Below are 27540 nucleotides of genomic sequence, written 5' to 3'. Positions count from 1 at the left end.
CTAGGAACTTGTTTAAATTTGTTAGTAGTCTAAATTAGTAATGTTAAATCAAAACCATAATTATGCTTAGCTTCAACTGCAAAAGAAAATTTAACCAGTTTAACAGACTCCTGTGTAGTTTTTTTCTTTACAAGAGTGCTTTGTGTAGTTACCAATAAATAACTCATTTTTCACCTTACATCATTTCCTGAACCAAGACTTAAGGTCACCCAAGAAATAAATGGAACATCCTTCCTGTGTCACCTAAAGTGACTGCCAAGGTTGCAAAGGTTAACAGTTCTAGTAAAACCCTCCTGGTTCCCCCCACCCTCCTGACCAAGGTCTGCAGTACGTACTTTTCATCCGTGAACTTCTCAGATGTAAAGTCTGCCTGTCTCTCGCTCTCATAGGGTCGATATTCCCTGTAGGATCTCCGCTCTGCTCTGTCAAGTGTCACCTCCGTCCCCCGGCTGTCATTCCATCCCTGCTGCTCCCCTCTTCTAGGAGCTCGCTTCTGGCCTGCCAAATCAGAAGGGACAGCTGGGACACCAGGTCCATGAGAGCACACCTACAGGGAGTTTTAAATTCCACTTTTCTAGAAGTCAACATCATAGGAAAATCCAGGAAGTTTGGAAATGTTCAGAGAAGAAAAAAGTTATGGATATCATCGTAGCCCACAGTCAACTACCATCGACCCTTGAACAACAGGGGTTTGAAGTGCATGGGCCCACTTACAGAATTTTTCAGATGCAGTACAGAAGTGTAAATGTATTTTCTCTTCCTTATAATTTTAATAACATTTTCTCTTCTCTAGCTTATCTGCTCTACGAATATATACTACATATACAAAATAAATGTTAATTGACTATTACTGGCAAGGCTTCCAGTCAGTAGTAGGCTACTAGTAGTTAAGTTTTTGGGAACTTCAAAGTTATATGTGGATTTTCAACTGCACGGCTTGAAACCTGGTTTCAACCTAACCCCCTGGTTGCTCAAGGGTCAACTGTACTTCCTCATAAAACTTTTTTTTTTAAATTTTTTTAGCGTTTATTTATTTTTGAGAGACAGAGACAGAAGAGGGGCAGAGAGAGAGGGAGACACAGAATCTGAAACAGACTCCAGGCTCTGAGCTGTCAGCACAGAGCCCAACATGGGGCTCAAACTCACGAACCACGAGATCATGACCTGAGCCGAAGTCGGACGCTTAACCGACTGAGCCACCCAGGCGCCCCCCTCATAAAACTTTTAAGATACTTAGGTTTTCTTTCCCTTCTGTCCTAGAAAATATAAGATAAACTACACCAACTAACCTATAATTACAGGTAACTCACAATGACTGTGACAGCTATGGATACACACATTTGCTAAATTAACTACAGTTGTCAACAGCAGCTTTATTAAAACATGGTAGCTACACTCCATACAGAATATTAAAGGATAAATGCCCTATATGTCAGATTGTACTTTCAGATAAACTATGGTTTATCATCGGCTACTAAGGTTTTCATTTCTAAATACAGTTCTGTACTGCTGTTATCTTTTTTTTGTTTGAAAACAGATTTTCCTGCTCTCTTGATCTTTGATGGAATTTATACATTTATGATCATACTTTTCAATATGAGGCCAAACTGCTATCTACCAACTGATCCAAGGGACAACACTGGAAGGGGGCATCTCTCGTTCACAGGCCAGCACTCAGCCAGGGCCACTCCAGGCCTCTCTCTCACTTTACTCCTCTCTAGTTTTGATGCTTTAAAAATTTTAAGCAGAGTCTATGTCTGAAAGCAGCTAACACTTGGTAAGTACGTTGTAAGGAACTTTGTCACTTCTTAAATCATCTTCTAAAAATGCATTTTATTTTTCTTAAAAAAAATACTTAAAAGCTCTCCATCTCAAACATGATGTACCATTTTTATTACAGTAGCTTCGATTTTCCTTGGTATAATTTATACCCTTCACATTGGTTGTACGGCTATCAAAAATTTTTTTTAATGTTTATTTTTGAGAGACAGAGAGAGCGTGCATGAGCAGGGAAGGGGTGGGGGTGCGGTGGGAAACAGAGGATCTGAAGCGGGCTTTGCACTGACTGTAGAGAGCCTAAGTGCGATGTAGGGCTCGAACTCACAGCCCATGAGATCACGATCTGAGCCAAAGTTGGATGCTTAACCAACTGAGCCATCAAAATATTAAATGTATTTGAAGTAATGAGTAATTTTTAAAGTCCTGGATTCCTCTCTTAGACAGATATATATAACTCTTAAGGAATATATGTTTACACATATTTTTCTGTCTTCCTACTGAATAGCTTCTATCTGAACTTTGTACTGGGCACATGTACATAGTAACATAGTTCCAGTATCTTACTGATTCCATTTTAAAGCAGAAGTCAAGTCTGTGACACCACAAACATAAAATTGTGCAATTTATTACTTGTTAACATAAAGTATTTTTTCAATGTGAAAAGTTCCACAATAAATCTAAGTTCAGTCTTAAGTTAATGTCCCTTAAATCGGATTTGCATCCTGTACTGATGTTACAATCTGAGCTTGTGACGTGTTTGGGAAATGGGAAAGATGTTATCTTTCTCATAATAGATCATTGTTTCTCTTGCAGAAACAAAACAGAGGGTGACACTTGTCCCAGGAATATGCAATGCCAAATGAGGGCAGGTATATTCCTAATAGAGATCAAATTTGGAATGTGAGGTAGAAAATGTTATTTTGGAAGTTTATTATCTAACAACTTGAAAATTGTAATAGAGTATGACATAACAGCAATCAGCTGATACGTCAATAGTGACAATACTTTTCCTTCAATGCAAAAACATTATTTTAATACAGCTTCAAATTTCCTATTTATAACCTATCTTTAAATAAAACTTGGGGCACCTGGGTGGCTCAGTCAGTTAAGTGTCTGACTTCGGCTCAGGTCATGATCTCATGGTTTGTGGGTTCATGTTCCGCATCAGGTTCTGTGCTGACGGCTCAGAGCCTGGAGCCTGCTTTGGATTCTGTGTCTCCCTCTCCCACTGCCCCTCCCCTGCTCACGCTCTCTCTCTCTCAAAAATAAATAAACGTTAAAAATTTTTTAAAAAAACCTTTAGTATCTCCACTCAGCTACAAAATTACTTAGGAGCTTATCCTACCTCTTTGCTTCCTCAAGGTTGTTGTTGTTGTTGTTGTTGTTTTTATATTGTATTAAATTTGGAATTCACCATTCAAAACTTAAAATGACATTTACTGCATACTTTATATTAAAACTTCTTCCAAAGTTTTGGTGTACAAACTTAAAAAATAAAATTTTAAAAATTAAATAGGGGCACCTGGGTGGCTCAGCTGGTTAAGTGTCCTACTCTTGATCTGGTCTCAGGTCATGCTATCATGGTTCATGAGATCGAGCCATACTTGGGGCTCTGCACTGACAGCAGGGAACCTGCTTAGGATTTTCTCTCCCTCTCTCTCTGCTCTTCTCCTGCTCATGTGCACACACATGTGTGCACTCTCTCTCTCAAAACAAACATTAAAAATACCATTAAATGTAACTGGATATTTATTAGAATAATTATGAATACACTGCAAACACTTGTCTCCCCAAAACCCAAAGATAAAAGGGGTTCAGTTTTCCCCCCACAATTTAGTGCTAAGCGATCAAGATTGCAACTGAACCTAGTTTGTTTTTCTGTGCTGGGTCAGCAGCTCCAAGTGGATAATGCAAACACTGAATTTCTCTAGCCCTTTCCAATAAAACGCTGGCACATGCTGTCTGATCACTGATCTAAACCCAAGCCCATATGAAGGGGCAGAATACAATAAAATTTACAGTAAGATTTTCTACAAAACAAAGTTGAGCTTTCACTCAAAGACAATAGTTCTGAAAGGCTAGGAAAAGGAAAGCTGAAAACAGTCTCTGTAGATTTCAGTAATGAGTTTATAAAACAAGGCTCACCCAAGGGTTAAATATTGAAGGGCATTAAAAACCTCTGTTTCCATGGGAAAATCTTGTAATTTCCACATTCACATCCAAAAATATTTCCATTATATGTCAAACATGTTTTGACTTTGATTCTTCTCTACACTGAGCATTCATTTATAATATTCTAACTAAATTAAAAATTTTGAATGTTAGAAAGGTACAGTCCATATTAATTAGGGCTACAAAACCTTGAGAGAGTAGCTCTCTATAAATTTAGTACTAACTACATAAATGGAAATTAATGAGCTGTTTGCTCCTGAAATAACATTTACTTGAAAAAGAACCAGGATGACAAAATTTCCATCCTATCTACAAAATTAACTAAGAATCTTTAATACAGATCTCAAAACCCAGGTCATCTGGATTATGAACAATTGACAGAAAAAAGTTATAAACCCACTAGATTACAATGCTAAGTGAAACAAGCAGGCTGCAACTCAGTTTACATATCATTTAAATTTAGAAAAAAAGAAATAGCTCTGTTTGTACATAAATAGAAGGTGTTAACCAGTAATAAAAATAGGAGATTTTTGCTTTACTTCATACATTTCAGAATTGCTCAAAATTTACAAAAATTTTATAAATTTGTTATAAAAATTCATGATTTTTAATATTAAAAAGGTTAAAAAGCAGTATATTAACAGCACTAACTGCAGTTTCACACTACTTTAAAGGATAAAATACATTATTTTCATCTGTTAAAAAGCAAAGGGAGAGGAAAAGCTTAGCCTTAGTCAATTCTTTCATTACTATATCTAAATAGATTTATGAGAAAAATCAGAATACAAAACGTACAATATATCTCACATCTCATTCACTGTTTAAATAGGCTCATAAATGTGCTGGCCTACTAGCATGGGGTCTTAAAATATCCAAAAGCATTGAAAATAATTTTCAATATCTTTATTATAGTGACTTGATTTTCTATTTCTCAGGGGATATTGCTGGACTGAAGTTTTCACAGACAAAAGTAAAGCAAACATTACCTAGCTGCACGAGTCAAAGACCCAACACTTAAATCAGAGTTGTAATCTCAGGGCTGGGATGCACAACTGTCATCAAGCAAGGAACAAGCCAGCAAAGCCCAGTTGAATACAATGCCAAACACTGGCTCAAGTGGTCGAATGACACATCTTAATCTTAACACTCTTTTTAAGCAAACCTTAGGACCACTGCTTTATTTTAGGAGAACAGAGGAAATACAGGTGGAGTCTTACAGACTATGAACTGATGCAGTTCAGGTGATGAACGACTCTTAGGTACCCTCCCTCGCTGGATGCGGACAGTGGTACCTGGCTAAATAGGGTGTGGGGAACTTTGAATATTCTTGTTTAAAAGGGTTAAAGGTTAAAAACGCTTTTCTTAAAGCAACCTGACTTAATGACAAGTTACACGTCCCAACGACACAACATGCTGTATTGAAAAATGATGCCGGCTGACTGCTGGAAGCTACAGTAAGGGGATGGGGTGTACGAGGATGGGGTGAAAGCACGGAGCCTGGCAGGAGCCGGGGACCCCGCGTCCGCCCCCGCCGCATTCGGCTCGCGGCCCTGACGTCACAGCCCGCCCCCGCGGTCACCCAGGCCTTCGCTCCATCACAGAGGCCCGAGCCCCTCATCCCCACGATTCCTCACACACCCTGGGCTCTCGCCACCACCCCCAGAGGCCGGGTGCGCCCTCTTTGCTCACCCTCCCTCCTTCCCCACCACGCTTCTCTTCTGACCTCCCGACCCGAATCTTGCAGAGGTTGGGCTGGAGGATGGAGACCTTCCCTGCTAGCTCTAGATTTGAGCGCCCGGGGTAGCGACCCTAGTTATCCCGACAAACACTACCCCAACATTATCCCTCAACTTTGCCCAACTTGTAATCGCTCAGTTCTGGGATTCTGAGACCCCTATTCCAAGCCAGCACGCCGCCCCCCGCCCAAGGGGCTGGAAAAGGCCAGAAGGGGCGTGACACCCCCTCCCGTTCTCTTTTCCTACCTTCCTCCGCCACAAGGACCCTCTACTTAACCCCTCTTCCCGGGAGCCCCTTCCCTTTCTGGATCAAGATCCTCTGACCCCGGTCTCACAGTGAGGGTCGAGGGACGGCAGAGGAGGGGTGACCTCCGTGACCCCATTCTCCTTCCCCTCCCGCCCACTGCGCCTACCCGGGGGTGCCCAGGTGCCCGGCGGGGCGCGCGTACCGGGTGGCAGCGGGCCGCCCCCGGGGCTGTCCGGCTGCTGCGCGCCAGGGGCCGGGAGGCTCTTGCGCTCCTTCTGGGACTCCCTCCGGCCGCCGCCCGCGCCAGGTCTGTGGCCCGAGGCCCCGGCCGGACTCCTGCCGCCGCGGTTGCCGGCCCCGGCCGCCGCCGCTGCCTCGTCGCGCCTCTTGCGCTGCAGCTGCTGCTGGCGCCGGTGCTCGGCCTCGCGCAGGATGTCGAACGGGTCCGACTCGTCGTCCAGCAGCTGGTGGAAGCGGTTGGCCACGACGCAGCCGAAACTCTCCTGCATCGCGGCGCCTGCGGCGGCCGCGGCCACGGGGCTCCCCAGAGCGCCCTTCATGCCGCCGCGGCCACTGCGGGCCCGCCGCTGGCTGCCCACGCGAGCGAGTCTCAGCAAAACCGGCGGCGAGGACCCATCCCGCCCGCTGCTACCGCCCTCCCAGCCCTGCCTGGTCCCGTCCCTCCCCGCGCCCGCCCCCGCGCCGCCGCCGCCGCTGCCCGCCCAGCCACCGCCCGACAGCCAATCAGCACACGCAGACACGCCCCCTTTCCTTGTCGGCGCGTCTGGAAGCCCAATCAGCGGCCGGAGGCTGTCACGTCACGCGACCTCTATGCCCCTCCCCCGACTCAGCAGAGAGGGGCGGGGCACAGGGGCGGAGCTACTGGGAGGAGCAACGAGTCTTGTAGTCTTGGCGGCCCCGCTGTGCGGGTGGGTCACGGCCATTATTTGTATTCTCTCTGGCGCTGGATACCCATTGGTAATGGGCCACTCATCTTTGAAGTTCATGTATTCATCTAGCCATTCAACTACATATTGAACACTTACTATATGCCAGGCATTATGTTGTAAGAGATACTAGCTCCGTGTTTTTGCGGATCTTAGTCTAGAGACAGAAGAGTGCGGTAAAGGAAGGGACAGACTTTCTACGCGCCAGTAGCAGAGACCTGACCTAATTAGGAGGCCTGGAAAGGCTTTCCCTGGGAAGTGACGGTTAAACTGACATACTACCAAGGATGACAGGGGCAGGAGCAACCACACGTGAAGATGTCTTGATGTGGGATGGAGCACAACCCATTGAAACTCAGAGGATACCATTGTAACTGGATTGCAAAGAGCTGAGGGACGGCTTTTTTTTTCCCCCCTAGGAGCAATAGGAAGCAAATTTTAAGTCTAAGCATGTATTTGAAAAGGCTACTGTAGTTGCACTGTGAAGGACTAGGTTGGAGGCAGGTCCAAATAGATGTAAGGAGACCAAGCAAAAGACTGTTGCAGAACTCCAGAGAAGAGTTGATGATGACAGTGACTTGAATTAGAATGGTTGAGTGGAGGTGAAGAGACTCATTGATTCAAGAGCTGTTTGGGAGGTTGTATCAACAGGACCTGGTGATGCGTTGAGGGTGTTGAGGGAAATGAAGAGGGTATGATGACTCCTATTTCTGGCTTGTGCAGCTGGAATGGTGGTGCATTCCAAAGAGATAGAACACTGGAAGAGACCATTTTGATGGGAATCATGAGTTAGTTTTGGACATATTGAGGGTTTTTAAATTTTTTTTAAATGTTTTTATTTATTTTTGAGACAGAGAGACAGAGCATGAGCAGGGGAGGGGCAGAGAGAGGGAGACACAGAATCCGAAGCAGGCTCCAGGCTCTGAGCTGTCAGCACAGAACCCGACACGGGGCTCGAACTCAACCGACTGAGCCACCCCGGCGCCACCCCCCCCCCCCCCCACCTTTTTTTCTTTCAATTGAGAACTGGAACTCAGAGGACTCTGAACTGGACAGTCCTCCGGGAAGTTTTGCCTGGCACATGGCTGTCTGTCCCACTCCTTCCTTTTCCTCTTACATTTTCCCAGAAGCTGTATTTTGTTAGGACATCAGGTGGCTGTATGCCCCAGGGGAAGCTGGGCTTCTGGCCAGCCTCAAACTTGCTTAATCCTAATCATGCACTCTAATTCCATTCCCTTGCCAATGATTGGTGTAGGAATATGCTCCTGGTGCAAATCTTCCCTGAGGGGAACTGTTATGGAGGATTCCTGGGAACATTTTTCTTATATCTAAAAAAAGGGATTGAGAAGGGATCTGTTATTTCCCACCTCTGTTCTCTGCTCTTTGTTATGTGAGGAAGACATAATGCCTAGAGTTGCTGTTCCTTATTGCAACTATGAGAATGGCAGAGCAGAAGGGTAGAGAAAACCTAATTCCTTGGTGCTGATTTATCCCACTGGGAAGACTCCCTACCTCAGATTTATTATATAAGAGGATAAATAACATTATTGTTTAATCTGCTCTTAGTTTTATTTGTCTTGATTCAAAAGCATCACCTTAGAGCTTCTTGCTCAGGTGAGTCATCACCAGCATGACTGCTGCCAGGTTTGTGTTTTACTCATTTAATTTTCTGTCATTCCTGAGGAGGATAGGGATGATGCCTGTCATTCATTGCTTTCTTATTCGTTGCAGTTTACATGCCCAGTGCTTCAAATTCTGGGTAGTTGTGTGGTAGGTTCTCAGTAAGTATTTGCTGAATGAATATTTTAAGATATTCAGTCATCTCCTTTTTGGAGTCAGCAGAGGTTTATGATCAAAAGCCTATTCTTTTTACCCAAAAGAATTGATAGCAGGTGTTCAAACAAAAACTTGTACATGAGTGTTCGTGGCAGTACTGCTTGCAATATCCAAAGGTGGAAACAGCCCAAATATACATCAGTGGATGAATGGATAAACAAAATGTGGTACAATGGATTAATATTTGTGTATAAAAGGGAATGAGGTACTTATACATGCTACAATATAAATGAATGTTGAAACATTATGGCCAGATACAAAAGGCCACACATTGTATGCCCCTTTATATAAAATGTCCAGTATAGGCAAATCCATAGAGACAGAAATCAGATTAGTGGTTGCCAGGGGTAGGGGGGAAAGGAGATGGGGAGTGACCATTTAAGGTGCATGAAGTTGCCTTTTGGGGTGAGGAAATTTTTCTGGAATTTATAGTGGTGTTAGTTGTACCAAATGTGAATGTAGTAAATACCACTGAATTGTACACTTTAAAATGGCTACAATAGCACAACTTACCGAGTTTTTGGCTATGAGGATTGGGGCAGCCTGCGACAGGGGTCCTGCACTGAGATGCCTCAAATCCTTGTTAAAAATGTTTAGGCCCTCATGAGGCCCCACACTGTCTAAGCTAACCAGGAGATTTAGGTAGGAAGGGGATTGATGGGCTTCATTGTTTATAAAATCAGTTGTGCTGATAAAAGAAGTAAAGCTGGGAAAGCTTTGAGTCCGGCACCTGTTCATGGTCATCATTAACCAGCTTTACCTGGAGTACACATCAGATGGGACATCAGTCTGGCTATAAATTTCAGCCAGCTGTTAGATGGGAACATGGAGTATCGCTGTGCACCTGCAGATGTGTTATTTCTTTTGTGGCATGAATAAATGTATCTGTGATGTACAAAAAAAAAAAAACTACAATAGTAAATTTTATGTGATTCTACCACAATATTTAAAGCATATATTTTGGAGTTCTATCATGATTTGAATCCTGGCTCTGCCACTAATTAATTTTGTGACCTTGGACCTGTTCCTTATTTCTGTGCCTCAGTTTTCTCATCTGTAAAATGGAAAAAATAATGATACCTATTTCTGAGGGTTATTGTGAAAACTGGGTCAGATAATGCATATGAAGTGTTGAGCACCATACCTGGCACAAAGTAAGTCCTCAGTGAAAGTCATTATCAGCATTATTATTATCATTTTGAATCACACTTAAGACTAGGTAGAGTCATAATGAGCCCTCATTATTATGAGACGAATGAAATTTCCAAAGATTCTTTATGCACCAGAATTACCACATGTACCAGAGACCATATTTTGAGAAGCACTGCTTCAAACCAGATGTCTCCGGCAACTTTAAGCTGCCCATCACCAAGCAACAACAAGGGACCATTACCACTTGAGAGAGGACCTGTCATCCTCTAAATTTTTTTAAATATTTATTTATTTATTTATTTATTTTTAAATTTTTTTTAACGTTTATTTATTTTTGAGACAGAGAGAGACAGAGCATGAATGGGGGAGGGACAGAGAGAGAGGGAGACACAGAATCGGAAGCAGGCTCCAGGCTCCGAGCCATCAGCCCAGAGCCTGACGCGGGGCTCGAACTCACGGACCGTGAGATCGTGACCTGAGCTGAAGTTGGATGCTCAACCGACTGAGCCACCCAGGCGCCCCATAATGTTTATTTATTTTTGAGAGAAAGAGAGAAACAGAGCACAAGCAGGGAAGGGGCAGAGAGGGTGGAGACACAGAATTGGAAGCAGGCTGCAGGCTCTGAGCTGTCAGCAGAGAGCCTGACGTGGGGCTCGAACCCACAAGCTGTTTGATCCCACAAGCTGAAGTTGGATGCTCAACCAACTGAGCCACCCAGGCACCCCGGGCTTGTCATCTTACTAGACATCTGGAGACAGCTTACTGCCCCATTGCCCTCCTATTTCCTTTCCAACACCACCAATCACAACAGTTTCTTAAGGCATGCTCTGGGAGCACTGCATTCTAATTTCCAAATCATAACTGCCTAAAACAGTTATAAGTCAACCAATCCTGAATACTTTAGGATTAAGAACACCTTTAAAACCAATGAAATAGAGATGAGTAGCTTCTAGCTGGTGTTAGCTGGCCGTGGGTTTTCTTTGGGGCTATTAATTACTGTAGAATTTACTGATGGAAACTTATTAAGTAGCATCACATTTTTTCCTGACAATTTTTCTGCTGGAAGATTGCATCCTTAAACGCGTTCCTAAAATAACAACTCTTATCACATGAGCATGAGTTATTTGCAATGTTGTGTTTAATGTGATCAATTTAACAGACTTTATTTTTTATTTTTTTAAGTTTATTTATTTATTTGAGACAGACAGAGACAGTGGGGAGGGGTAGAGAGAGGGGGAGACAGAGAATCCCAAGCAGGCTCTGCATTGCCAGTGCAGAGTCTGATGTGTGGCTCAAACCCACAAAACCGTGAGATCATGACCTGAGCTGAAACCAAGAGTTGGACGCTTAGCCGACTGAGCCACCCAGGCACCCCTAGACTAATATTTCTAATAATCCAAGGTATAAAAACTATCTTTAGTAATTATAATATCAAACAGAACACACACACACACACACACACACACACACTCACACACGGCCATACAACTTAGAAAATAAAGCATACCAAAAAAGCAGTGGGGTGTGGATGCTGAATAATACCATTAGCCCTTCCATAGCAGTTATTTATTGGCACCAGTGGAAATGCATGCAGTTTAACTACATACAAATTGCTAATTACCTTGAGTTACTTAATATACAAATTCCATTAGGAATAGTAAAATAAAATTCACTAAAATCTTCCAGATTGACTTGAAATTCTCAGGAAGATCAGTCCAAAGTTTAAAAACATGTAGTTGTATTACTTAAAATTTTTTTTTATCATGTTTATTTATTTTTGAGGCAGAGAGAGACAAAGCATGAGTGGGGGAGGGGCAGAGAGAGAGAGGGAGACTCAGAAGCAGGCTCCAGTCTCTGAGCTGTCAGCACAGAGCTCGACACGGGGCTCGAACTCCCGAGCTGTGAGATCATGACCTGAGCCGAAGTTGGATGCTTAACTGACTGAACCACCTAGGTGTCCCTTTAGCTATATTACTTTTAGTTATATGCAGGGAAAAATGCCTAAGAGAGGGCCAAGGCACAGGGGTCAGTCAGGATGCAAAGGGTTTGCGTTTTTGTGAATCACCAAAGAGTTGCAGTCTATATACTCTGTTTTGCCACTGAGTTGCTGCCATCCCTTTGCCTACCTTTTCTTCTCTATGAAATTAGGATGATTATAATCAGTCCTATGTTCCACATATGGTTGATGGGAAAAGAAAATCAGAGAAGTAAATTGAAAAAGGTAAAACGGTATTATATTATTTTACAATTGTTTCTACTTCCTTATATCATATATGTAAAAAAAAAACAAACTATTTTTCCTAATTCTAAGAGGATCTCAAATGTTTTATGCCAGTTGAGTCAATTGTGATAAGATCAATAAAGTTATAGTTCCTGGTTTAGTTGTTACAAGATTGATAAGTGAATTTAAATTCAGTGTCCCACAGAAAATGAATAAAGCAAGTATGTAGTCTCAAAGTTAGGGGTTATAGAACCATAAACCATTGACATCAGGATGTGACAAGAGAAAATTTTGCCAAGCCAAAATACATTATGATGACCAGACACAGAATATTTTAAATCCAGAAAGGACCTGTACCCACCTTACAATATTTGTATTCTTAGTATCACTGAAGTTCTTTCCAGCTTTTTTCCTTTTTTACAAAAATGTTTATTTACTTTTGAGAGAGAGAGACAGACAGAGCATGAGTGGGGAAGGGGCAGAGAGCAAGAGAGGGAGACACAGAATCTGAAGCAGGCTCCAGGTTCTGAGCTGTCAGCACAGAGCCTGGTGTGGGGCTTGAACCCACAAACCGCGAGATCATGACCTGAGCCGAAGTTGGACACTCAACCGACTGAGACACACAGGTGCCACTTTTCCTTTTTTTTCTTTAAGTTTATTTATTTTGAGAGAAACAGACAGCCGAGTGGGGGAAGGAGAGAGAGAGAATCCCAAGTAGGCTCTGTACTGTCAGCACAGAGCTAGAGTTGGGGCTTGAACTCACAAAGCCGTGAGATCCTGACCTGAGTTGAAATCAGGAGTCAGATGCTTAACCGACTGAGCTACCCAGGTGCCCCTCCAGCTTTTCCTCTTATGACAAGATGTTACTGCCTAACCCTGTTTGTATCCTCAGACCACAGTGCAAATAGAACAGAATTTTATTCTATGTTCTTACTATTAAAATCTTGATCTTGGTCATAGCTTTAATAAAAGCTAAATAAAATAATTCGGAATTTAGAACTTTTTAGTTCCACATTTATTCATGAGGCATCTTAGAATTAAATCACTGGCCTGTCTTTGGTCATTTGTACACCTTTGAACCAGTTGCTATAGTGAAGGGCATTTAATTCTCTGATCAGTCAGGCCGGGGTCGAAAGGCCAACCTGGAGTCTGATTATAGTCAGCCCCCTGAACCCTGGGACTGTGTGGACGGGGGTGGTTCCCCGAGAAAAATAAGGTTTCCAATACTTGCATATAGGAATAGGTGCTGGGCAGGAAACTCGGAATCCCCCATCAGTGATGATTAGCGTGAACATGTTATTGATATGCCTCTTGTAGCACTGGATTCTTGTGCCCCCATTATAATTCTTTCTTCTTATTTCTCCTCCTTAAGACCAGAAAGTGTACCTAACTCCTTTCTGAATCCCTTCTTTCCCTTCCTTCTGGCCCCTTCTCTCTGGTCGCATCTTCAGTGCCTGGAGAGGTGCCCTTCATTCAGGAAATATTTGTTGTGTGAATGAATTAGTTTCTTGCTTGTATGCATGTGCTCCTGATAAATAACTTTGCATGTGTTAAAAATGCAACAAATTAATTAATGTGTGAAAATTAATTAATACATGTTACGTGATCAAATGGATGTTATACTGTTTCTGAAAGAATCATTATTCTATTCTATAGAATAAAATATTCTATAGCGAATATTCCATTTGCTAATAATCATAGCCAAATTTTATATAGTGCTTACTAGGTGCTAGACATCATTCCAATTCTGTTCATTTAATCTTTACAACCACCTGAAGAGGTGGATGCTTCTACTGACCCCATGATATAGTAAGAAGAGTGCCTTGGTAAGTAACAAGAGTGTGCACTGGAACGCAGGCAGTCTGGCTGTCCTAACCATTATGCTTTTCTGCTAAGTAGTGAGCCAAAGCTGATGTATGAGCAGGATATGTTTTCTCGCTCCTTTTTTAAAAATTTTTTATTTGTTTTTTGAGAGAGAGAGAGAGAGAGAGAGAGAGAGAGAGAGAATGTGAGCGGGGGAGGGGCAGAGAGAGAGGTGGACAGAAGATCTGAAGCGGGCTCTCGTTGACAGCAATGAGTTCAATGAGCTGCTCAACCTCACGAACCTTGAGATCATCTGAGCCGAAGTCAGAAGTTCAACGGACTGAGCCACCTAGCTGCCCCATGGTTTCTCTTTTTAAAAAGCTATGTGAGGGGCGCCTTGGTGGCTCAGTCAGTTAAGCGTCTGACTTTGGTTAGGTCATGATCTCACAGTTGGTACATTCGAGCTCTGCGTCGGGCTCTGGGCTGACAGCTTGGAGCCTGGAGCCTGCTTCAGATTCTGTCTCCCTCTCTCTCTGCCCCTCCCCTGCTCACACTCTGTTTCTCTCTCTCTCAAAAATAAACATTAAAAAAATAAAAAAATAATAAAAAGCTATATGAGCAGAGGGCAGATATTGTGTGTACATAAGTCCTAAAAAGGAGCTGAATGGAGACCCATAATTATATCACTAATAGAAATTATATGAGGGAGTGCCCAGAGAGGCACTAGTGGGGGAAACGGTTTATTTAGACGCCCCCCCCAAATAATTTTGTGGGATGAAGGCTATATTGTGTCCATGCTAAGTTTGAGTGGACTAAGATGTTGAAATAGGACTGCCTTTCTGTTGAGATTATATTTCAGAAATGTATTTAAAAATGAGCTAACACTTCACTCTCTAAGAATGGTCTGTGGATAAGCACCTGCACAGCACTTGGGAGGTTGTTAGAAATGCACAACCTGGGGCACCTGAGTGGCACGGAACTTCGGCTCAGGTCATGATCTCACAGATTGTGAGTTTGAGCCCCACATTGGGCTCTCTGTTGTCAGAGGGAAGCCTGCTTTGGATCTCTGTCCTCTTCTCTCTCTGCCCTTCCCCCCCGCCACTCCCTCTCTAAAATAAATATTAAAATAATAAGTGAACAATCTCAGGCCTATCTCAGAGCTACTGAATCAGAATCTGCACTTTACAAAATCCCTAAAAGATGTCTATGCACAATAAAATTTGAGAAGCACTGAGTTAAAGTAAAAATACAAAGCCAGCAATTAGATCTGTCAGTATCATCTGATGGAAACCTGGCTGTCCTTTGTCACTGACATAGTTTAGCCTTATCTAGCAGCTGGTATGTTTGAGGTACTCAGCCTGGCATGGAAGCACCTAATGAGAAAGAGCCTACTCTCCCTCTCCCCCAAAGAGGACAGAGGCCCTGCACCAGCAGGGGCTCAGGCCACCTCTTCCACTGAAAAGTCCCTACCACATATCCTTTGATGAACTTAACACCTTACCACAAGGTTAAGGGGAATGAATTGGGAAAGGTTCCAAAGAGGAGGAAATTTTAGGCCAGTTTTGATGAATGATTGAGCTTTAGATTAACTAGAATTTCTGTGTAGAATGTCAGACTATGGGCTATACCAATAAGGATGGGCCAGACCTTGAATTACTGCATAAGCCATAATAAGGATTTTGGACTTTACCTTTTAAACCCAGGAGTGTCACCCAGTGAATATTGTGCTTTATAAAAATATGTATTTGGTCATTCAGACCACCAAAATATATTTTGCATATATATTTGGTCTTTGTTCACAATTCCTGGCTCACAGCTCCCCAAACCCTCAGAATTTGGTTTCATGGTTAGTTGCCAAAGGAGCCAACCATGTGATTAGAGGGTTGGCCCTTGCACTGCCACTAGAAGTTGAATCTATCACCAATGGTCAATGATTTAATCAATCATGTGTATGTAATGAAGCCTCCATAAAAACTCAAAAGGATGGAATTCAGAGAGCCTCCAAGTTGATGAACATGTGGAGATTTGGGGAGAGTGGCATGCCTAGAGATTGCTTGGAAACTCTGTGCTCTTTACCCATACTTTGCCCTATACATCTCTAACCTGGCTGTTCCTGAGTTGTATCCTTTTATAATAAACCAGAAATCTAGTAAGTAACATGTTTCCCTGAGTTCTGTGGGCTGCTTCAGCAAATTAATTGAACCTGAGGAGGGAGCTCCTAGGGCACCTCTGATTTATAGCCAGTTAGTCAGAAGTATAGGTAACAACCAGCACTTGTGATTGGCATCTGAAGTAGATAACAGTCCTATAGGACTGAACCTGTGGAATCTGACACTGTCTCTGGATAGTGTCAGAATTGAGTTGAGGGGCACCTGAGTGGCCCAGTTGGTTGAGCATCCCACTTTGGCTCAGGTCATGATCCCACTGTTCGTGAGTTTGAGCCTCATGTCAGGCTTGTAGCTGTCAGTGCAGAGCCTGCTTTGGATCCTCTGTCTCCTTCTTTCTCTGCCCCTCCTCCACTCACTCATGCATTCACGCTCTTTCCCTCCCTCTCTCTCTCAAAAATAAGCATTTTTTAAAAACTGGAAAAAATATTTTATTTTATTTTATTTATTTATTTATTAAAAATTTTTTTTTAACATTTATTCATTTTTGAAAGGCAGAGAGAGACAGAGCGCAAATGGGGGAGGGGCAGAGAGAGAGGGAGACACAGAAACAGAAGCAGGCTCCAGGCTCCAAGCTATCAACACAGAGCCCAACACGGGGCTCGAGCTCATGGACTGAGAGATCATGACCTGAGCTGAAGTCGGCCGCTTAACCAACTGAGCCACCCAGGTGCCCCTGGAAAAAATATTTTAAAAAAGAGAATTGAGTTGAATTCTCAGACACCCTGTTGACATCTGGAGAATTACTAGGTGCTGTGTGGGACCCCCTCCCTGCAATGCACACATTGGATTTGGTGCCAGAACCAAAAGACCCAGGGAATATCACCAGGGTTTTTTGAGGGTTGGGAGGAATTATCTTTATTGCTTTGGTTGAAATTATACATACTCATGGAAAGAAAGTAAAACTAAGAACAGTAAAACTAGTAAACTAAGAAAATAAAACTAAGACAGTAAAACATAAAACCTCATCACCTACTGACATTTTCTAATGTTCTTCTAGTTTTCTTCATGTGTATATACACATATAATTTTACATATCTGATTTTTTCACTCAGCAATGTCATAGACACTGTTCTATGTCAATAAATACATCTACATCATCATTTTAATGGACACAAAATATTCTGTTGTGTGCTAATGCTTTATATATCAGTCTGGGTTCAAACAGAAGACAAGAACACACAGTAATTTCAATGGGAGAGTTAATATAGAGAATTATTAACAAGAGATAGTACAGTAACTACTAAGAAAGTACAAAAGAATGATATCTTGCCATTTGCAAAACATGGATGGACCTACAGGGTATTGTGCTAGGTGAAATAAGTCAGAAAAAGACAAATACCATATGATTTGACTTATATGTGGAATCTAAAAACAAAACAAATGAATAAACAAAAAGCAGAAAGAGACCCATAATACAGAGAACAAGCTGATGGTTGCTAGAGGGGAGGTGGGTGGGGGGATGGGGAAATTGGGTGAAGGGGAGGAGGAGATAAAGGTTTCCAGTTATGGAATGAATAAGTCATAGGGGTAAAAGGCACAGCATAGGGAATATAGTCAATGGTATTTTAATAGTGTTGTATGGTGATAGCTGGTACAGCTGGTGGCAGCTGTGATGAGCACAGCACGATGTCTAGACTTGTTGAATCACTATGTTATACACCAGAAACCACTGTAACATTGTCATGTATAATAAAAAAAAAAAAAAGAAGAAGAAAGAAAAGGAATTCTAAAGGGTACTTTAGGGCTAATGGAGGGTACCCAAGAAAGGACAAAGTTGGAAAGGAGTTCAGACTTCATTAAGGAAGGTGTGTTTTGAGTCCACTGGATGGTGGAGAAGTTTGCTGCTTTGTCAGGCCAGGATGGTGCATAATCACTGGGAAAGCAGAAATAGCACTCCAGGGCTCAGAAGAGTGAAGGCTTATGGGGGAGGGAGTGCACAGAGGGAGACAGGTGCCACTGTTGGCAATGCTGGGACCAGAAGCTGGGGAGGTCCTGCTTTGCAGGAATGGAGCATACTTCTACATGTAGCTTGGGGTGGGGAGTCTCCAGGACACTGCATGGAAGAAAATTCAGTGGCTGGCTCATTATATGGAAGTCAAACAGGCCCTGGTATGTGCACACAAGGGACAGAGGAGAGGGTACCATGAGCAGCCACCAGTGCTGAGCTACAGGCACATGCACTCTGGCCTTCTGGCTATCCAGCCTGTTGAGAGCTGTTAAAAACAGAAGCCTAACAGACAGTAGAGAAAATACCACTTGGAGTTGGGCAGTGGAGAAAAAGCATATTCTGCCTGAGCCTGGTGACAATCTACTGGAGAACTAGGAAGAAAAAAGCTCTTTTTCTTTTAGTGGCCTTCCATCACCCTCTGTTGACTGAGTGTAACATCTTGTGTTGGCAAAGAAAAACTATTTAATGGGCCCAGATCCATTTTTTCAGAGCAGGCAATAAATATGAATCTGGAATTGTGTGGCAATAAGTAACAGGCACGTTACAGCATACTTAGCCTGTTCTCTAATAATGGATATTTTTGTATTCCCAATGTTTTACCATTCTGAACGATGCTGGTATGCCTGACTCTAACACTTGAGTGATTACTAGAAGAAAGTTTTAAATTGTGGAGGTGGACATGAGATTTACATCCATTCTTAGATTAATCAATCAAAGCTACATTTGGCTTGGGGAAATGCTGTGAAAATCAGCACCTGCCTGGGTCATTCAGAGGTGGCCAAAAGTTACTTCTATTGTTGGCCAGAGATGCTTTTCTAAGAGTCACTATAGCTACCAGGGAGAACTTCTATTCAAGAAGTTGAATACACCTAGGCCTCATCTCCCACATCCAAATGGTCATAAAAACCCAAGCTTTTAGCCATTCGGGCCTGTCCCAGTGTAACAGATCTCTACCCTGCCACCTCCAGGACCACTAAGACTCTTCCAGATCCTCCTTTACTTGGCATCTCAGGAATCTATTTTATCCCCCTTGGGAGATTCATTTATTCTCCTTGGGAATATTTGAAAATTTGTATTGTTAGATTAGATTCCACATTTGTAGATATTAGAAAACAGAACTAAGGGCTCCAGAGGGCATGGAGGCCTTGCCCTGCCTTTCTTCTGCCTCCTACACCCTTACTCCCTACCTAGAAATCCGTCAAGTTCACCCTAGTGCTGTTCACTTCTTGCAGACATACCTTAATCCATTAATCAGCTGAGTACTGACATTATGCCAGGGACTCCTTAGGAAATTATAGTGAAAAATCCTCTATGGTTTCTCAAGGGCACAGAGGCAATAAGCAGTAAAACTGGAATTAGAAACCAGACCCCAAGTCCAAGTATAGCTTTTATCATGTTTTACAAAAAATATAGCTAGCGAGAGGGAAAAAAGCCCAATAGGCTTGCTGTTTACTATATTGGCTCAAAAAGTCTCATCATGCCCAATGGTCTCTCAATGCCCCTACAGAAGTCCCTGCCCTGCCAGCTCTGGATCTGATGGCTTGGCCCTCCTCTGGGGACCATTTCTGTGGATATCTGAACACCTCTTCACATACCCATAGTGGTCTTTGCTCCTCCCCAGTCCCTGTTCTGTCCTTTGGAGTAATCAGTCCCAGCCAGGAGTCACTGGCAAAAGGGCAATGGTTGCTTCTGAGAAGATGGGGCCTTCTCCCTAGAGAATCTCTTAGAGGTGGTATGCTGGCTGAGACTATTAATGAGCAGTTGAAGATTTTGCCAAATTCTATTGAACAACAGCTGTGTACTAGGCCTCATGAGACAGAAATGTGGGGTGTGGATTCTGCCATCTTTGTTTTTTATTATTCATCCTAGAGGAGTTGGCCATCCTTTTACTTTTGCTTTCTTATATATTTGTTTCTAATTGTAAACTTATAGACACAAAAAATTTAAGGAACTCAATCACCAAAATGTGTGACAGAAAAATCCTCATAATTTGTCCTTTTTTTAAGTTTATTTATTTTGAGAGAGAGATAGAGAGAAAGAATGTGTGGGAGGGGCAGAGAGAGAGAGAGAGAGAGAGAGAGAGACTCCCAAGTAGGTGCACTGCCAGTGCAGAGCCCCACACAGGGTTTGAACCCACAAACTGTGAGATCATGACCTGAGCCGAAATCAAGAGTCAGACTCTCAACTGATTGAGCCACCCAGGTACCCCCATAATTTGTCCTTTAACCCCACCCCCACCCTCACCTCATCATCATTAACAATTCAGCTTTTTTTTGTATTAAAATTTTTTAACAAACTTTATTTTTAGTAGCAGTTTTAGATTCATAGCAAAATTGAGCAGAAAGTACAGAGATTTCCCATAGGTCCCCCTGCTCCCCAACAAGCAAAACCCCTCCCACTGTCAATAGCTTCCACCAGAGTGATACACTTGTTACACTGCAAATATAGTGTACAAAATATAGTCTACAAATTAGTAGGGGCGCCTGGGTGGCTCATTCGGTTAAGCGTCCGACTTCAGCTGAGGTCACGATCTCGCGGTCCGTGAGTTCGAGCCCCACGTCGGGCTCTGGGCTGATGGCTCAGAGCCTGGAGCCTGCTTCTGATTCTGTGTCTCCCTCTCTCTGCCCCTCCCCCATTCATGCTCTGTCTCTCTCTGTCTCAAAAATAAATAAACATTAAAAAAAAATTAAAAAAAAAACAAATTAGTGAATCCACATTGATGCATCATTATCAACAAGTCCTTGTTTACATTAAGGTTCTTGGTGTTGTACATTTTATGGATTTCAACAAATGTATGATGACATGTATCCACCATTATAACATCATACAGAATAGTTTTACTGCTCTAAAATCCTAGAAATCCTTTGTACTCCATCTATTCATCCCTCCCCTTCCCACAATGTCTGACAAAGACTGATCTTTTTAATGTCTGCATAGTTTTGCCTTTTCCAGAGTGTCATATAATTGAAACCATACAGTATATAGCCTTTTTAGATTGGCATATGTTTTAGATTAAGTTTTCTTTAAGAGCACAATATCATTTGTTTGTTTACTTATTAACTAATTAAATAAATAGGGATAATATCAAACGTGTTCTTTCTTCATGTAATACTGTATCTTGAATACATTTTCTTATCCGTGTATTTAAAAGATAATGATAGCAATATAATAGTTGAATCTATTGAGCATTCACTGTGTAGCACATATTGTTCTACTATAAAGGTTTGTCATGTCTGTTATGGGCTAAATTGTATCCTGTCCCCCCAATTCATATGTTGAAGTCCTCTCTTCTGTACCTCAGAATGTAACTGTATTTGGAGATAGGGTCTTTAAAGAGATAAATAAGTTAAAATGAGGTCATTGGCGTGGACCCTAATCTAATCCGACTGATGTCCTAAGAAGAAAAGGACACAGAAATTCACAAAGGGAAGACCACGTGAAGACACAGGGAGAAGACAGCCATGTACAAAAGCCAAGGACAAAGGCCTTAGAGGAAACTGATCCTGCTGACACCTTGATTTTGGACTTCCAGCTCCTGGAACTGTGGGAAAACAAATTTCTGCTGTGTAAACTACTCGGTCTGTGGTACTTTGTTATGGCAGCCCTAGCAAAGTGGGGCTGTGTTTCCACAGTCCCTGAGGTGGGGGAGAGAACATGTGATGAATCAGATTCATTGACTTCTTTTTAAAATTAAAAAAAAAATTATTTTAATTCCAATTAGTTAATATACAGCGTTATATTAGTTTCAGGTTTACAATATAGTAATTCAACAGTTACATACATCACCCTGTGCTCATGACAAGTGTTCTCCTTAATCCTCATCACTTCTCCTTTTTTTTAAGTTTATTTTACTTAGTTATTGAGAGAGAGAGAAAGAGGGGGAGAGAGCAGGGGAGGGGAAGAGAAGGAGAGAGAGAGTACCCCAAGCAGGCTCCACACTGTCAGTGCAGAGCTCAGTTTGGGGCTCGAGCTCACAAACCATGAGATCATGACCTGAGCTGAAATCAAGAGTTGGATACTTAACTCACTTGAGCCACCCAGGTGCCCCAATCTCCATTACCTCTTTAACCCATCTCCCCATGCCCTTCCCTCTGATTACCATCAGATTATTCCCTATAGTTTAGAGTTTATTTCTTGCTTTTGCTCTCATTTTTTCCCTTTTGCTTGTTTTGTGTTGTAAACTCCACATATGAAATAATATAGTATTTGTCTTTCTCTGACTGACTTATTTTGCTTAGCATTATATTCTCTAAATCCATTCATGTTGTTGCAAATGGCAAGATTTCATTCTTTTTAATGGCTGAATAGAACCTTTATATATATCCATTCTGTATATATATCCATTCTATATATCTATATATCTATATCATTCTATATAATATATATCCATTCTGTATAATATATATATATCTCATATCTTTATCCATTCTAATATGTATATATATATCCATTCTATCTGTCTATTTATCTATCTATCTATCTATCTATCTATCACATCTTTATCCATTCATCAGTTGATGGACACTTTGGCTGCTTCTGTTCCTTAGCTATTGTAAATAATGCTGCTATAAACATAGGTGTGCATGTATCCCTTTGAATTAGTGTTCCTGTATTTGGCAAATACACAGTAGTGTAATTGCTGGATTGTAAGGTGGTTCAATTTTTAATTTTTGGAGGAACCTCCATACTGTTTTCCACAGCAGCTGCACCACGTTGCATTCCCAGTTCCTAAGGTTTCCTTTTTCTCCACATCCTTGCCAACACCTGTTGTTTCTTTTGTTCTTGATTTAGCCATTCTGACAGGTGTGAGGTGATATCTCATTGTAGTTTTGATTTGCGTTTCTCTGATGATGAGTGATGTTGAGCATCTTTTCTTGTGTCTGTTAGCCATCTGGATGTCTTCTTTGGAGATATGTCTGTTCATGTCCTCTATTCATTTTTTAATTGGATTATTTGGTTTTTAGGCATTGAGTTTTATAAGTTCTTAAAAATATGGAATGCTTCAAAAATTTGTGTGTCATCCTTGTGCAGGAACCATGCTAATCTTCTCTGTATTGTTCAAAGTTTAGTATACGTGCTCCCAAAGCAAGTACAATCCCTCATTTACTTTTTTTTTTAATTTTTTTTTAATGTTTATTTATTTTTGAGACAGAGAGAGACAGAGCATGAACAGGGGAGGGTCAGAGACAGAGGGAGACACAGAATCCGAAACAGGCTCCGGGCTCCGAGCTGTCAGCACAGAGCCTGATGCGGGGCTTGAACCCACGAGATCATGACCTGGGCCGAAGTCGGACGCTCAACCGACTGAGCCACCCAGGTGCCCCAATCCCTCATTTACTTCTAAAGCTTCTGCTTGCTCATCATTTCTACTTACACTTCTTCAACTAAGGCAAGTCATAAGGCCATACATATCTTCAAAGAGGTTAAGTATGCACAATCCCACCATGTACCCAGAAAAGGAGAATGAGAATATTCATAAATTTGCATCATAGTGGGATGCTTGGGTGGCTCATTCAGTTGGGCATCCAACTCTTGATTTTGGCTCAGGTCATGATCTCACGGTTCATGAGATAGAGCCCCACATCAGGCTCCACACTGACCGCATGGAGCCTTTTTAGGATTGTCCTTCTGCCTCTCTGTCTCTCTCTCAAAATGAATAAATAAACATTTTTTAAAAATTAGCATATGGGAATGCAAGCTGGTGCAGCCACTCTGGAAAACAGTATGGAAGTTCCTCAAAAAACTAAAAATATAACTACCTTACCACCCAGCAATTGCACCACTAGGCATTTATCCATGGGATACAGGTGTGCTGTTTCGAAGGGACACATGCACCCCCATGTTTATAGCAGCACTATCAACAATAGCCAAAGTATGGAAAGAGCCCAAATATCCATCAATGGATGAATGGATAAAGAAAATGTGGTATACACACACACACACACACACACACACACACACACACACACACACAATGGAGTATTACTCAGCAATCAAAAAGAATGAAATCTTGCCATTTGCAACTACGTGGATGGAACTGGAGGGTATTATGCTAAGTGAAATTAGTCAGTCAGAGAAAGACAAAAATCATATGACTTCACTCATATGAGGACTTTAAGAAACAAAACAGATGAACTTAAGGGAAGGGAAACAAAACTAATATAAAAACAGGGAGGGGGACCAAACAGAAGAGACTCAAATATGGAGAACAAACTGAGGGTTGCTGGAGGGGTTGTGGGAGGGGGGATGGGCTAAATGGGTAAGGGGCATTAAGGAATATACTCCTGAAATCATTGTTTCACTATATGCTAACTAACTCGGATGTAAATTTTTAAAAAGAAAAAAGAAAATTAAAAAAAAAAAGAAAAAGTTAACATCATTGCAACCACATGGGGCAGGCCAACCCAGGCAAACTAAAGCCTACACTCTCGATATGTACTCCAAAATACAGGTAGGATGGTGTGTGATGAGGAATTAATTTTACCTAAAGGAGGATCTGGCTTTTCTCTCAGCTAATGGAGGTGATCTCTAGGCCTCTGGATTGTCCTGCCTTGATAGAAGTGTCTTTGAAACCTTTACTTTCCTGATCAAACCCCAGCTTTCTTCTTTAGGTTTTTCCACCATCTCCTCCACTCCCTCATATGCTCCCAAAGTCCTGTGTTCCCCAAATACCACTGGCTCCTTCATGCCTCAGCAACTTCACACATGCTATTTCCTCTGCCTAACCTGCCCTACCTGAGCCACCCATGGAGACCTTTCGTTATTCAAGATTTAGCTTGAAATCTCCTTTCCTTAAAGGGTGTTCTTTTCCCCACCAGAAAGTGTTGGTCATTCCTTTTTCTGTGTTTTCATACCACTTTTTACCAGAATGTGTCATAGACTTTCTATTTGGTTGTAACAAAAGTAAACACACTTAACAATGATGCAGGATGAGAAGGTGCTGTGACTGATCTCCCAAGATGGATCTATTGAGATACATCCACTTCCATGCTACTCTTGAATCTGCACTGACTATGACCCTGTTAACTAAAAGAATTAAGTAGAAATGATGCTGTGTGAATTCTGGGCCTAGGCTTTAAAAGGAATAACAGCTTCTATTTTCCTTCTTGGAACTTAGCTGCCATGCTGTGAAGAAGCCCAAGTAGCCATGTGGAAAGCCCAGGTAGAGAGGAGAAGCCCAAAACTATTTGGGGGAGGAGAAAGACTCAGTCATTCCTGCATCACTGACAAGCTTCTAGATAACTATAACCTCCCCTACCATGTGATGCAACTGCCCAAGAAACACTAAGCAGGACCAGCAGAACTGCTCAGTTGAGTTCAATCAACCCATAGAATCATAAGGTAATAAATAACATGGCTGCTGTTTTAAGTCACTGAGTTTTGGGCTTGAAGGTCATTAGACTATGAGATCAGCAACACAAAGACATTAAATATGCTGGATATTTCCCTAGCATAGAGAAAAATATATGAGGAAGGTAAATAAACCTTCTGTGAAAGAAGTGTCGTTTCTATAACACAAAGTATAGTTCAGCTCATCAAATGCCCAGCTAAAAGTGCATCTCCTCTGATTGTTTTCCCTGGTCAACTGAATCTTTCAATGTCCCTATGCCATGTAGCTTTAATCCTTTAGGTAAAAATTAAATTTATATATATATATTATAACATATACACATATAAAGACTAAAGACAGTGTCTACATGGCAAAGATATGAAAGTAAAAATAAATGAAGAAATAAAATGTTCAGTATTTTCTTTTAAAAAAATATTTGATATTGGGGGCTCCTGGCTGGCTCAGTTGATAGAACATGTGACTCTTGATCTTGGGGTTGGGAGTTCAAGCCCCATCTTGGGTATAGAGATCACTTAAAAATAATAAAAATATTTAAAATGATATTTGATATTGTTTAGGTGACAGAGGCAAAGTAGGTTTTACTACTTAATTAGAAATGTTATCTTTTTATTTAAAAAATTTTTTTCAATGTTTATTTTTGAGAAAGAGACAGAGAGACAGAATGTGAGTGGAGGAGGAACAGAGAGGGAGGGAGACACAGAATCTGAAACAGGCTCCAGGCTCTGAGCTGTCAGCAGAGCCCGATGCAGGGCTCAAACTCACGAACTCTGAGATCATGGCCTGAGCCGAAGTCAGACACTTAACTGAGCCACCCAGAGGGCCTCAGAAATATGATTTTAAATAAAAGCAATCACATAAATATAAGACTAGTCACACTAATTCTGTAATCTTGGGGAAAAGTGTAGCTTTGGTGGCTTCTCTGGATGATTTGGAGATGAGTTACTTTCTCTTCTACACTTTTCAGAGTGACAGAATTTTCTCTCCTGCCCTGGGGTCTTTCTACCTGTTATTCCATCTGCTTAGGGCTGTTTCTCCAATATGGCTCACTTCCTAAATTGTTTTACGTTCCTGCTCAGATGTCTTCTTATCAGAAAGACCTTCTCTAACCAGCCCATTTAAAAGCTCCACTTCCTTCATAGCTTGCACAGGGTGTGTATTCATTTGTTTGTTGTCCGTCTCCCTCCACTAGATTGTAAGCTCTGAGAACACAGACTTTCTTTTGTCCACTGCTGTATCTTCAGTGCTGAAAAAGTGATTGGCATGTACTTGGCACTCAATAAATGTTTGTTGAATGAATGAGGGTAGAAAGTCTAAAAACTCTACTCGCGGCTAAATAGAAAGCTAAGCAAAACAGTGGACTTGATTCTTTTGCTTAGCATCACGGATAATTTTGCCATTATAGTAAGTTTTTTAAATGGCTGGATTTCCTAAGTCATTATGTAATTACCCTGTTAAGGCTGAGTGAGCATTTAAAAGTGCAATATCTAAATTGTTTTGCATACACAACATCTCTGCTATTGATAGTGTCATTTAGCAGACAGTGTGATGAGGCATATGATTAAAACATGTCCTAGGAGAAGTCGGGCTGCAGTAAGCACCATAGCATAAAAGGGAAGAAGAATGGACTTAGTGCCGGATCTCACCCCGTCCCACGTCAGCCAGATGACCTTAGTAAAGCCACTTAATCTCTTTGAGATTTTTTTTTCTTCAACTGCAAAATGCAGATACCCTGCCAAGAGTACCTAACTTGGTATTGTGAGGGTCAAATAAGAAAAGACTTAGAAGTGCTTTGAACACCTGAAAAGCATCACAAAAACATAAGGTGTTATAATTATGCCAAAGTAATAATCAGTCATCGACTTTTAAGCACGTGGTATAGCCAAGGGACTGTGCTAGAGCTGCAGAGAGGCTTTCTGTTTAGTTGGAGGAATGGGGGACAGCACATAGCTTAAAAATTTGCTCATCTAACTAATAATGCAATCATCTCCAAAATGTGCCTCAGATACAGATGGAATTTTTAAAAGAATTGGCTGATTCAAATTGTACCTTCACATTTTATATTAATTTATATCAAAGGAGAATAATGGAACCATAGACCCCTTATTAGAGGCAACCCTTGTGTGTGTGTGTGTGTGTGTGTGTGTGTGTGTCCTTTTGGGCTTTATTCTTCAGTTCATATT

The 27540-nt window shown here is 41.7% G+C and overlaps 1 protein-coding gene, 1 non-coding gene and 1 pseudogene across 5 annotated transcripts in view; 1 reads left to right on the top strand and 2 right to left on the bottom strand.

The window, feature by feature from the left end:
* The window catches only part of HABP4 (hyaluronan binding protein 4), a 40437-nt gene extending 33819 nt beyond the window's left edge, over positions 1 to 6618 (bottom strand). Inside the window, exons 1-2 of one of the 4 annotated variants that reach the window (XM_060609855.3) lie at positions 6101 to 6618; positions 336 to 498 (exon numbers count right to left, since the gene is read on the bottom strand). In XM_060609855.3, coding sequence (XP_060465838.1) covers positions 336 to 498; positions 6101 to 6494 — 557 coding nt within the window. In that variant the 5' untranslated portion in view covers positions 6495 to 6618. The remainder of the gene's footprint in view (positions 1 to 335; positions 499 to 6100) is intronic. The other 3 variants (XM_060609854.3, XM_060609852.3, XM_060609853.3) reach the window with 3 other exon arrangements.
* A 2666-nt stretch (positions 6619 to 9284) lies between these two features.
* LOC132663885 (ATP synthase F(0) complex subunit j, mitochondrial pseudogene) lies at positions 9285 to 9467 on the top strand (annotated as a pseudogene).
* A 13528-nt stretch (positions 9468 to 22995) lies between these two features.
* Positions 22996 to 23102, bottom strand: LOC132663996 (U6 spliceosomal RNA). Its single transcript, XR_009603369.1, has one exon. It is a non-coding gene; the product is annotated as a U6 spliceosomal RNA (small nuclear RNA).
* Positions 23103 to 27540: the final 4438 nt, after the last annotated feature.

Source organism: Panthera onca, chromosome D4 (genome assembly GCF_046562875.1).
Source record: "Panthera onca isolate mPanOnc1 chromosome D4, mPanOnc1 haplotype 2, whole genome shotgun sequence".
NCBI classification, from domain to species: Eukaryota; Metazoa; Chordata; class Mammalia; order Carnivora; family Felidae; genus Panthera; species Panthera onca.
Note: the sequence above shows the minus strand (reverse complement) of the source record. Positions and strands in the feature narration are given on the sequence as shown.